Raw genomic sequence first — 13,482 nt, forward strand, 5'->3', positions numbered from 1 at the left:
TTAACTCAGTCGTCCCGCCCAAATTAAGGCATGGGGGCTACTAGGTTAGGGATTACGATATGCTCTTAAGCTATTTAAATCTCGCACCTGCACTCTGGCAGCAAAAAGACCGATGATCCCTTCAAGGCCTGTTCGGGCCGCCCCAAGGTACGCGTCACCAAATTAAATGCATTGAATTCTTGGTCTATGAAGGCAACATGACGTAAGGTTTCCCTCGGGCGGCAGTGATTCATCACACTCTCAACTTCAGAGTTGGTAACCGAAACATCGTCGGAATCCTCCGGAGGTGCGCCAGCGGCCGCGTGTTCAGTGGAGGCCCTAGCCTGCGCCGAAGGCCCAAGGTTGGAACCATGCCTCGGCATGCCTAGGGAGCCTTTGGATTGGCGCGGTGGTACTCTTCTTCTGCGGAGCTAAGCAAATCAGAGGAAAGGCATTAGGAAACGACTCTTGTCATGGTACCGAACACATTACCTCTGGGTCGAGGAGGCGGTTGTTTCTGCTTCGGCAGAGGCCTTCCGCTTGGATCCCCCACTATGGGTCGAGGTCGGCATAGTCCGCGGTCCTCCCATGACTGTTCGACGCGTAGTATGGTGACCCATGGGAGTAGAAGTCAGCACATTCGAGATGGTGCGAGACGAGCGCCCTGTTTGGGAATAGGTCTTCCTTTCAGTTATAGTGGAGGAGGGAAGAGACCCAGGGTGGTCGACCGTCAAGGCAACCTTGGTGCCGTCAAGGCTTTCCTAGTAGAAGACCCCGTCTTCAAAAACGATCGACGTCTCCGGGTAGTCATGGTACCCCGGGTCGTCGTCACAGGAATGATTCTCTGGTTGGGGAAGGGGCAGCTAACAGACTCGACCTGATGCCTCCACCCCTGTTTGAGAAAAAAGGTACATCCAATAAGAGTTCAGACATAATCCCTGAACTAAAGACAATGGATGGCAGCTTACCCAGACTGCCGAATTGTAGCCGAGTGACCCCCCCCAGATACTCATTTGGGCGAAATCCTCCTCCCCTTTGAAGATGTCGGCTAGTATTCTGGCCACAGCCGCCTTATTATCCGACCCTCATCACTTGTAGCGGGTTGCGTCACTGGTCCTGTTGTAACACCATAAAGGATGCCCCCTATGTTGAAGGGGTTGTATGCATCGGGCTATGGCGATGGCCATCACTTCAACCATGGTCGGTTTGCTATGGGTCAGCAGCCTGATTTTGGTGGCCAGCATGCGCACCTCTTCACTGTCCGGTTGGGAGGGGCCCTTGGGCCGCGAGTTGAATCACTTCTTTAGCGGGGCGCTTGAGTATTCGGGCAGCCCTCTCCGGGTTGGGTCGGAGAGGGAACGTCTTCAATATAAAACCACTCCGAGGTCCACTCCTTGGGATCTTTTCATGGGGTTCCAATGGGATACCCTGTCCTGGCTATCCGCCACACTTCGACTCCGCCTACTTCAAATATGGATCCCCTCCGGGTACGGGAATGAGACAAAAATATTTCCTCCACAGATTCATGGTGCTTGATCGTCGACAAAAATTAATTCAGCGCTGACAAAAACTAGATCTGCCGCGGGAAGGTAGCCCTGTGTCTTCATATTGCTCAGCTGGAGGCGCGAGACTGAACAACTCGCCCAATCACCGGGGAGAGGGCCATGAGGGCGCGAGGATGAACCGGGAATGTCAGCCATGGTGCCTACCAATTTCTTCGAAACTGTTTTTTGCGAAGGGGATGGGTTAACCGTCCCCCTTACCTTTGGATCTATAAATAAGCGTCTTGGCCTAGAGCTGAAAGGACGGGCTTGTGAAAAGGGGGCATTGGGTCGCACGCCTTCTAAAAAGGTCTGCGACGGTCAAAGTTGGCCCTTGCTCCGAGGTAAGCATTAAACTCTGATGGTCCCACCGTGACCCAAAGATGTCTTTGAAGGAAATATGCCCTAGAGGCAATAACAAAATTGTTATTTATATTTCCTTATATCATGATAAATGTTTATTATTCATGCTAGAATTGTATTAACCGAAAACTTAGTAAATGTGTGAATACATAGACAAACAGAGTGTCCCTAGTATGCCTCTACTTGACTAGCTCGTTAATCAAAGATGGTTAAGTTTCCTGGCAATAAACATGTGTTTTCATTTGATGAACGGGATCACATCATTAGAGAATGATGTGATGGACAAGACCCATCCGTTAGCTTAGCATAATGATCGTTTAGTTTTTCTGCTATTACTTTCTTCATGACTCATACATGTTCCTATGACTATGAGATTATGCAACTCCCGAATACCGGAGGAACACCTTGTGTGCTATCAAACATCACAACATAACTGGGTGATTATAAAGATGCTCTATAGGTGTCTCCGATGGTGTTTGTTGAGTTGGCATAGAATGAGATTAGGATTTGTCACTCCGTATATCGGAGAGGTGTCTCTAGGCCCTCTCGGTAATGCACATCACTATGAGACTTGCAAGCAATGTGACTAATGAGATAGTCATGGGGTGATGCATTACGGAACGAGTAAAGAGACTTGTCGGTGACGAAATTGAACTAGGTATGATGATACCGACGATCGAATCTCGGGCAAGTAACATACCGATGACAAAGGGAACAACGTATGTTGTTATGCGGTTTGACCGATAAAGATCTTCGTAGAATATGTAGGAGCCAATATGAGCATCCAGGTTCCACTATTGGTTATTGACATGAGATGTGTCTCGGTCATGTCTACATAGTTCTCGAACCCGTAGGGTCCGCACGCTTAACGTTCGATGATGATTTGTATTATGAGTTTCGTGTTTTGATGAACCGAAGTTTGTTCGGAGTCCCGGATGAGATCACGGACATGATGAGGAGTCTCGAAATGGTCGAGACATAAAGATTGATATATTGGAAGGTTATGTTTGGACAGCAGAAAGGTTTCAGATAGGTTCGGGCATTTTCCGGAGTACCGAGGGGTTACCGGAACCCCCCGGGAGGTTAATGGGCCTTCATGGGCCCTAGTGGAAGAGAGGAGGCAGCGGCCAGGTGGAGGTGCGCACCCCCCAAGCCCAATCCGAATTGGGTTAGGGTTGGGGGGCTTTCCTTCTCTTCTTCCTCTCCTTCCTTCTTCTCCTACTAGGACTAGGAAAGGGGGGAACCTACTCCTACTAGGAAAGGGGGGAACCTACCCTTGGGTGCGCCCCTTGTGGCTGGCCCTCCTCCTCCTCCCCTCCTTTATATATGGGGGAGGGGGCACCCCATAGACATAGAAGTTGATCTTTTAGCCGTGTGTGATGCCCCCCTCCACAGATATACACCTCAGTCATATCGTTGTAGTGCTTAGGCGAAGCCATGCATCGGTAACTTTATCATCACTGTCAACATGCCATCGTGCTAATGGAACTCACCCTCGGCCTCAGCTGGATCAAGAGTATGAGGGACGTCGTCGAGCTGAACGTGTGCAGATCGCGGAGGTGCCGTGTGTTCAGTACTTGATCGGTTGGATCATGAAGACGTTCGACTACATCAACCGCGTTACTAAACGCTTCCGCTTTTGGTCTACGAGGGTACGTAGACACAGTCTTCCCCGCTCGTTGCTATGCTTCTCCTAGATAGATCTTGCATGATCGTAGGAAAATTTTGAAATACTACGTTCCCCAACAGTCTTCGGACTCCGGATTGTCAAAGTCGGTCAAGCACGAGTGCGGAATGAGCACGGGCCGTGATTTGTCGGCGAGCTTTCAACGTTGATCCAAATTTCGGATAGTATTTAGCATAAGAACACTGCTCTGAACGGTATGGAAAAGGTGAAGAACTCACCTTGCAAGCCAAAGATTTGAAGACGCCAGATGGCATTCCTCGGCGTTGGAGACCAGTTCGGGGGCTACTGAGGGAGTCATGGACTAAGGGGTCCTCGGGACGCCGGCCCATTGCTTGTGGGCCGGACTGATGGGCTACTATGAAGCCGAACTAGGGCGTGGACCCGTGACCGGACAGAAGATCTTCGAAGTCGTGGTGTGCCCTCGAAGTCAAGAATAGCGTGATCTTTCCTTTGTTGTAACCGATCGCATGTAACTCTAACCCTACTGGTGCCTATATAACCAGTGGGTTTTAGTCTTTAGGGCTAGAGCAACATCTATTACCCCATCAACCTAGGGTTTAGCTCGCGTGATCTCGAGGTAGATCAACTCTGTAACCATATCATACACATCAAATACAATCAAGCAGGACGTAGGGTTTTACTTCTTCCAGAGGGTCCGGACCTGGGTAAACACCGTGTTCATCTCCCCTTGTTCCCCATTGATTCTAGATACACAGCTCGGGACCCCCTACCCGAGGTCCGCCGGTTTTGACACCGACACCGCCCCTTTCATATGTGTGTTGGCGCCTTTCGCCACAATCCTGGCCCTCCTCACTGTTCAGGCCATGTTATTTTCTGTTTGTTATGCAAAAAGAGAATTGAAAAAATAAGTTAGAGGTTTAAGGAAGGGGGGGTGTTTTTCGACTAAGAGTGAATTTTATTAGCTTAAAATGGAGCATCAAGAGGATACAAACATAATGAGCACGCTTGGCTTCTGCATAAGTAGGATGCACGTAGCCAACACTTACGCACGCACATAAGAACACGCCAGCAAATAGCAAATTCATATAAGACTAAAGCTATGTGTAGATGATGAAAAAAATAGAGTGATCAAATTCACTGTCTGCAAACTGTATCAATGATCATATCCGCACCAACCATCTCATGACACAAAAAAAAAGGTCACCAATGTAGAGAGTCCTGGAATGATGTTTAGAGAGGCAAATTTAGAAGAGATGGTTGAAGTCGCTCTAAGGAGTGGAGGGTATTTTCTCCCCCCAAACACCACTAGACATTCTGCCCTTACACCACTAGATATTTTGCAGATACTAGTAGATCATACTACCTACAGTATATCTTACCGAACAAACATCACACCAGAGCTACGCTGGCCTTGGCCCTGGATGCCGCGTGCCTGCGCTGCCGTTGCCCTGCCCGACGCGATATTCAGTTAGTTAGGCGCCCACATTATTCAGGATGCAGCTGAACATTCCGCCCAAACCTGGATCCCTGTAGAAACTTCCCAGAGCCAGATATACTATGTAAAAATATCTAGGCGAACATCTAGTGTAAGCATGTGTGTCTATCTATCTATCTATTCTGGCGCTGATGTAACCCGGCGGATTTGGACGAGCGTCATGGATAATAACCACCTGCACTGAACCGTGCGCCCAACCGATGGTGCTTTCCTGCCAACAACCTTGGCCAGCCCTAGCTGGAGCTGCCGGACGGCGTGCGCGGCTGCCCAACTGCACAGTCGCCCCTGCCTGCCACTTGGACGATCCGCTCACCAAAGCTGGCCAGACCAGCTGTTTCTGCAATGCAACGGAGCTGATCGGAGGCTGCAGAGCTGTAAGACAATAGGCTTTTGGGGAACCGGCACAACTCTCTAGGGGTGGCCAATCATATATATATATAATGAGGTGGTATACAACGTTACAATATACACATGTAAATACAGTCTAACACCCTCCCTCAATCTTAGTCACTTTCTAATGAATCTAGAAGGGTAAGATTGCGCCTGCAAGTCTCAAACTGTGGCAAAGTCAATGGCTTGGTGAAGATGTCAGCAAGTTGATCCTTGGAAGAAATAAACTTGATCTGTAGTTGCTTCTGAGAGACACGTTCACGCACAAAGTGATAGTCAACTTCAATGTGTTTCGTTCGGGCATGGAATACCGGATTTGCAGAAAGGTATGTAGCACCGATGTTATCACACCAAAGAACAGGAGGCTGTGATTGGGGTATACTTAACTCCTGAAGCAAGGACTGTACCCAGATAATCTCTGATGTGGCATTGGCCACAGCCTTATACTCAGCCTCAGTACTGCTACGCGAGACAGTAGAGCACTCCAGGCAATCAGGTTAGAGCCAAAGAAGACAGCATAACCCCCCGTGGATCGCCTGTCATCCGGATTACCAGCCCAGTCTGCATCAGAATATGCTGAAAGACAACCAGAGTCAGACGGCCGAATATGCAAACCATGAGCCACCGTGAAACGAATATAGCGCAAAATCCGCTTAACAGCAGACCAATGAGTGTCACGGGGTGACTGCAGATACTGGCAGACTCGGTTAACAGCATAGGAAATGTCTGGTCGCGTGATCGTCAAGTACTGGAGCCCACCAACAATACTCCGGTACTCGGTCGCATCAGAAGAAGAAAGAAGCTCACCATCAACAGCATTGAGCTTATCAGTGGTAGACATGGGTGTAGTCGTCGGTTTGCACTTAAGCATCCCAGCTCGCTGCAACAAATCCAGAGAGTACTTCTTCTGCGTCATAACAAGGCCAGCAGCACGAGAAGTAACCTCCACACCAAGAAAGTAATGAAGCTTCCCAAGGTCCTTGACCGCAAAATCAGCACCAAGTGAGCGAACAAGCGCAGTAGCAGCCGACTGAGAGGAGCTGACCAAAATGATATCATCTACATAGACGACCAAGTACATAGTAACCTCAGGCCTTTGAAGAAGAAACAATGAGGAGTCAGCAGTTGATGATGCAAAACCATGAGCACGAAGAGCCATTGCAAGACGAGCATGCCAAGCACGAGGAGCCTGCTTCAGACCATAAATTGCCTTGGACAGACGACAGAGATGATCAGGGCGATCCGGATCAGAGAAACCCGGAGGCTGGCGCATGTAAACCTCCTCCGCCAAGACACCATGAAGCAAAGCATTTTGAACATCAAGCTGACGAAGAAACCAACCTCGAGTAACAGCCAGAGAGAGAAGAAGTCTGATGGTAGTAGGCTTGACCACTGGACTGAAGGTGTCTTCATAGTCAAGTCCAAAATGCTGTCGAAAACCACGAGCAACCAGACGAGCCTTATAGCGCTCAATGGACCCATCAGAATGCCTCTTCACTTTGAAAACTCATTTGGAATCAATGACATTTACCCGTGATTGTGGAGTAACAAGAGTCCATGTCTGATTGCGAAGAAGCGCTTGATACTCCTGCTCCATGGCCTCTCTCCAATGAGGAATGCGCATAGCAGCTTGATACGTGCGTGGCTCAGAGGATGGATCTGCGAGAGCAGCAGACATGCACGCCGCTAACCAAGCAACTGTGCCATCGTGACGTTGCTTAGGCTGAAAAATGCCACTCCGACTGCGCGTATGTGGACGTAGAGCAGCAGCAGGAGCCGGCGGAGGCGAAGGTGACGGAGACGCGACGGTCGCTGGAGATGCAGGAATCACCTCAGGCGAGCTCGGGACAGACGACTCCGGGTTGCATGGCGAAGACTGGCCCGACGACAGGGGCTCAGAGGCCATGGGCGAACCGAAGGTGGGCGAGGCAGCTCCGGTGACACCGGCCCAGACGGCCTTGGCGAGGCGAGAGCAGGCGAGGCCGGCCCTGGTGAGAAGGGCCCAGACACCCTGGGCGAGGCAGGGGCGGGCGAGGCCAGGCCTGGTGATGACTGCCCCGACGCCCTGGGCGAGACGGGGACCGAGGAGGCCGGCCCAGTCGGCGGGGTTGCAGGGCGCGACGATGGCGAAGGCAGCCCAGAAGCCAGAGGCGGCCGGGCCAGGACGTCGATCGGCCGTGCATGAGCACGGAAACCGAGGCCATGCAGGGGCGCCATGTGCTCCTCATGCACAACAGAAGGTGCCGAGGATGAAGGTGATGGCGACGAAGAGGAAGATGGCGCTTCCAGAATCTCCAAACGAGCCCCACGACCAGTGCCTGCACCATGGTTAGGCAACAATAGAGGAGAATATGCAACATCATCAAATTGGTCAGAAGCAACAGAGGATGAATGCATGACAGGTGGCTCGATAGTGGACACAGGGAGTTTGGCAAAGGGAAAAACATGCTCATCAAACACAACATCCCGAGAGATGTAGACACGATTAGTGGGAACATGAAGACATTTGTATCCTTTATGAAGAGAGCTATAACCAAGAAAAACACACTTCTTGGAACGAAACTCGAGCTTACGCTTGTTATATGGACGGAGATGGGGCCAGCAAGCACACCCAAACACCTTGAGAAAGGTGTAGTCCGGTTGTTCATTAAGGAGAACTTCAATGGGAGTCTTCATATTCAAAACACGAGTGGGAGTACGATTGATGAGAAAACATGCAGTGGTGAAAGCATCACTCCAAAAACGAAACGGAACAGATGCATGGGCCAAAAGAGTCAGACCAGCTTCAACAATGTGACGATGCTTACGTTCTACTGAACCATTCTGCTGATGTGTATGTGGACATGCTAAACGGTGAGTGATCCCAAGCGACTGAAAGAAAGAGTTGAGGTTGCGATACTCGCCACCCCAGTCCGACTGAACATGAACAATTTTGTGCTTGAGAAGGCGTTCAACATGTTTTTGGAACTGAACAAAAATGTCAAACACATCAGATTTACGTTTGATAAGATAAAGCCAGGTAAAGCGGCTGTAAGCATCAACAAAACTGATATAATAATTATGACCACTAACAGAAGTCTGAGCAGGACCCCATACATCTGAAAACACAAGTTCTAAAGGATGTTTCACCTCACGACTGGACTCCGAAAAAGGAAATTGATGACTCTTCCCCTGCTGATAAGCATCACACACTGCTACATCTTTATTACTAGACACACTAAGAAGCTCATGACGACGCAAAACATGCCGGACAATAGGTGTGGCCGGGTGACCAAGACGAGCATGCCACTGTGACGGAGATACCCGAACTCCACTGAAGACGCGAGCGACGCCAGGATGCTCCAGACGATAAAGACCTTGGCAGAGCCGCCCACTAAGGAGAATGTCCCTCGTGCCCCGATCCTTAATAAAAAGATCAAAAGGATGAAATTCACAAAGCACATTATTATCACGAGTGAGTTTAGGAACTGAAAGAAGATTACGTGTCACAGATGGAACTCGAAGAACATTGCGAAGTTGAAGACTCCTATTGGCATGTCTAGTGAGAAGTGATGCTTGACCAATATGAGAGATGTGCATACCTGCTCCATTGGCGGTGTGGATCTTGTCGGAGCCATGGTAGGGTTCACGAGTGTGAAGCTTCCCCATCTCACTAGTCAGGTGCTCTGTCGCCCCAGAGTCCATGTACCAGTGGGGATCAATGGAGTAGGACTGAGTGTGTCCCTGTGGCTTCTGCGGCGGCGGACGATCAGCCATGGCGACCTGACGAGCAAAGTTGCGTGTATCCTTCCCGTCATTGCCAAGACCAAGAAAACCCCGCTGGAAGCGCTTGTGACACTTCGAGGCCCAGTGCCCATCGCGACCACAAAGCTGGCACACACGTGGACCGCCAGCCCCTGGTAGCGTCGCAGTAGGAGGAGGGGCCGAGGCGGGTGGTGGTGACTGCCCCGAAGGAGCCCTGGATGAAGCAGAGGAGCGACCACCCTTGGTGGCGGCGTTTGCCGAGAGGGCGCCGTTGCCCCTGGATCGGCGTGTCTCGACTCGTTGCTCAGTAAGCAGGAGGCGTGAAAAGACCTCGTGTGCTGGCATGGGCGTGGAGTTGCCCCTCTCATTGATGATCTCGACTAGGGCGTCATACTCCTCATCAAGACCATTGACAATAAACGAGTTGAACTCGGAGTCGGTGAGGGGCTGTCCAATGGAGGCCAGCGTGTCGGCGAGACTCTTGACTTTGTTGTAGAACTCACTGGCGGTGGAGTCAAGCTTCTGACACTCCCCAAGTTGGCGACGGAGCCCAGATACACGAGCCTGCGACTGTGCCGCAAACGAGCGCTCAAGAATAGTCCATGCCTCGTGGGACGTCTTGGCGAAGACAACAAGCCCAACAACGGCCGGAGAGAGCGACCCCTGGATGGAGGAGAGGTTCGCCTGATCCTGCCCTGTCCAGACACGGTGAGCCGGATTATAGACCGGACCATGCACGCTGTCAACCAGCGCAGGAGGGCAAGGGAGAGAGCCGTCGACATAGCCAAGCAGGTAGTGACTCCCAAGAAGCGGAAGAACCTGCGCGCGCCAGAAGATGTAATTGTCCGACGACAACTTGATGGTGATGAGATGGCCGAAGTGAAACGGCGGCGGCGGCTGCGATCCCATCGAGGAGACTGGCTGAGGTGAGAACACCGCGGAGACAGTCGGAGGGGCAGCCGGCGCGGTGACAGAGGGCGCGATGGCCGCGGTTGACGCCGCGAAGCCTGCCAGCGCGACGTCCTCCGCCACCAGCGGCGCAGTGGCCGAGGGCGCGACAGCCGCGGTTGACGGGGCGGCGGTGGTGTGGGCCACAAGCGCCTGCCCGGGCGAAGTAGCAGCCGGCGGGAGTGCGAAGAGGGAGCCGACGCTCCGTGTCCCGATCGGCGCCTGAAGGGAGGCGGCATCCAGCGGCCTCGAGAGAAGTGCCGCGAGGGAGGCCGGCAGAAAACCGGTGGCAGTGGAGCCGAACGCAGCGGCGGACGTCATAGCAGTCGGGCGACGGCGGCGGCGGGCGCGGCGGCGGCGGCGGTAGCGGCGGCGGCGGCGGCGGTTTAGGGTTTTTAGGCGGAAGCGGACGTAACCTAGCGTGATACCATGTAAGACAATAGGCTTTTGAGGGAACCGGCACAACCCTCTAGGGGTGGCCTATCACATACTCCCTCCGTTCCAAAATAGATGACTCAATTTTGTACTAACTTAGTACAAAGTTGGGTCATCTATTTTAGAACGGAGGGAGTATATATATAATGAGGTGGTATACAACGTTACAATATACACATGTAAATACAGTCTAACAAGAGCACACACGTAGGTGCCTCTGCTCTGCCCGGCTGCTTGCCACATTTGTCAGCGATTGCCAAGGGTCGCCACGGGATTACGGGGCCCTTTTCTTTTTTTTTAGAACATAGACGTCAGAGACGTCCGGCTTTAAATTAATAAAGCCCCCAAACTTAGGCAGAGTAGCACAACCACCGACCGAAACAACATAAGCTAACACGACTGATAAGAGGATAGGCCGCTAAATGAGCGCACAGTTGCGTTACAAGGCGGAGAACGGCCCAAAAGCAACGAGCACGCAGGCTCGGAAGGTACTAAGACCAAAAAGGGGGGTTGCCCATCCCTATGCGGCACCCCGTTGAGCAGGCGACGGAGCTCGAGCCTCAGAGTAGACGGCATGGAGACGACAGATAGCTTGGCGGTGGAGATCAGAGTCCTGTTGTCTTCCCAGCGATGCCCATTGCTGCAAGAAAACGATGCATTTGAAGATAACGTCAGCGGGATGCGAGGGAAACACCCCCTCAATAGTATACTTGTTACGGGTATTCCAAATAGCCCATAGCATAGCCGCCGCACAAGTCCACATGATCCTACGAGACGCGTCTTGAAACCCAGATAAGGATCCAAACGACGGGGCCCTTTTCTCGCTCGCCGTCGCTTCCAGTTTGAGCAACGCGTGCACGATCCATCCATCGGGTAGATGGGGTGCGGTTGAATTGGGCTTCTGAGTTGTCGGCAATGGAAACGGATGAGACGCCGTCGTTTTCATGCGTTCGCTCCGGTGGGTCGACCAGCACATTGGTCTCAACTCCAACAGATGCTGGAAGGCAGGTGCAGTTACGAGATAAAGTTTGTGGTACGTTCTGCTCATCTGCTCAACGTCGTGTCGAGTCCAGGTGATCTTGTGATGTACGTTGGGAGATCTGATCTGATCGTGGCGTGTAAAAATGCGAAAGGAAGGTGAAGGAACAGAGGAAAGCGGAGCGAGAAATAGAGCAAATTTGGCATCTTCAACGACTTTACTGGTAGTATTTCTCTGTCACAGCTATCCACACTAACTACAGCCGGAGGATCGCAAGCGATCGGATCCGGCGAATGTACATTTCCACCCTCCTGCTGCTGCTGATTCTCTAAAGCTTCATCGGCTACTCCTACATTATGCACAACGAGCTCGCCGCCGGCGTCGAAAGCCTCGGCGTCAAACTCTGCTTCCAGTACGAACGACGATCCTCCGTCCCGGAAGCCTTCACCGTGATGGTAGGCCGTCTCTTCCGGCGGCGCCGCGGCCGCCGGCACGGCAGCACCAACGAAGACTCCAACTTCTTCTACTCCTAATTCTGCTTCTACTCTGTCATCATCCCAAATATATACATCGGACCTCGCCTCCTCAGCCGGCATGGCCGCCGGCGAATCGGGAGCTTCACTGCAGGACTGCTCGGCCGGCGTCTCAGATTGGCAGCTCAGTACATCGATCCAGCCGTCGTCGGACTCCCAGTCAGGCAAGACCGAGCAGAAGGCCGCCAATGCCCTCATCCTCTCGGCCGTGTCATCATCGGGCACGTTCTCATCCTCGTCGGCGTCGGATTCCCACATTGCGGCGTCCAATGTGCTCTTGGGGGAAACCCACTTGCCCTTCAGCTCAGCCGACTCGACGTCCGCACCGCAGCCGGCGAACGCCAGGAACGGGTGCTCCAGCAGCTGCTCCGCCGTCCACCGCTCGCCGGCGCACCGCCTGAGGCACTTGTCAAGGAAGTCCTTGGCCTCCGACGACAGCCGCTCGGGCGCCTCCGGCACGGCGTCCGTGTACCCGATCAGGCGCACCGCCGCGAACACGTCGTCCATGTGGCTCCAGGGGGCGCGGCCGGTGGCCATCTCGATGACAGTGCAGCCCAGGGCCCAGACGTCGGCGGCCGGGCCCTGCTCCTCCCCGCGCGCCACCTCGGGCGCCATGAACGCCGGCGTGCCCCCTATCGGGCCCGCCGAGCCCACGCTCCGGGCGCACCCGAAGTCCGCGAGCTTGGCCCAGCCGTCGGCGCCGATGACCACGTTCCGGCCCTTGACGTCGCCGTGGACCATGGACTCCCCGTGGAGGTACGCGAGGCCCCTGGCCACGTCGGCCGCGTAGGCGTGGACGGCGCCTTCCTCGAGGCAGCCGCCGTTCCGCTCCACCTCGTCCGCGAGCGAGCCGCCGGGCGCGAACTCGAGAAACAGCTGGTACTCCCCGCCGGCCGCGGCGCGGGAGCCGAGGCAGGGGAGCACGTAGGGCGAGCAGAGGGAGGCCAGGATGCCGCCCTCCCGCCGCAGCAGCGCCTGCGCGTCGGCGGCCCCGGCCGACTTGACCGCGAGCAGCTCGTCGCCGTCGCCGTCGCCGGCGGCGAAGAGCGACACGACGGCGCCGGACGCGCCGCGGCCGAGCGTGCGGACGCGCTTCAGCCGCCGCGGCCGGCCGCTGGTGCCGGGCGCGTCCTCCGCCATCCTCCCCAACCCTTCCTCCCTCATCCCCCCCGGCGTTTTCTTGGAAGATTGGGCCGGTCGGTCTCGCTCGGAAGCCGACGACGATTGTCGAAGTCCGTGCGTGCGCGCGCGCGCGCTGATCGATGCGTGGATACGAATGTGTTGCTGTTGCGGGATGGCGGGTGGAGGATTTGTATTTATGGCGCGCGGGGGAGTGCCAATGCCAGGTTCGGCGCGAGATCTTGCGTGCGGGGCTGGGTGTCGATGGCGGGAAAAGCACGTGAGGATTTCGGCCATGGCGCGCGGGG

The 13,482-nt window shown here is 53.7% G+C and overlaps 1 protein-coding gene across 1 annotated transcript; it reads right to left on the reverse strand.

The window, feature by feature from the left end:
* Positions 1 to 11,587: 11,587 nt before the first annotated feature.
* Positions 11,588 to 13,195, reverse strand: LOC119355150 (mitogen-activated protein kinase kinase kinase 17-like). The gene has a single exon (XM_037621931.1). The coding sequence runs from the start codon at positions 13,193 to 13,195 to the stop codon at positions 11,588 to 11,590; it is 1,608 nt and encodes a 535-aa protein (XP_037477828.1).
* Positions 13,196 to 13,482: the final 287 nt, after the last annotated feature.

This window comes from Triticum dicoccoides, chromosome 1A, assembly GCF_002162155.2.
Source record: "Triticum dicoccoides isolate Atlit2015 ecotype Zavitan chromosome 1A, WEW_v2.0, whole genome shotgun sequence".
NCBI lineage: Eukaryota > Viridiplantae > Streptophyta > Magnoliopsida > Poales > Poaceae > Triticum > Triticum dicoccoides.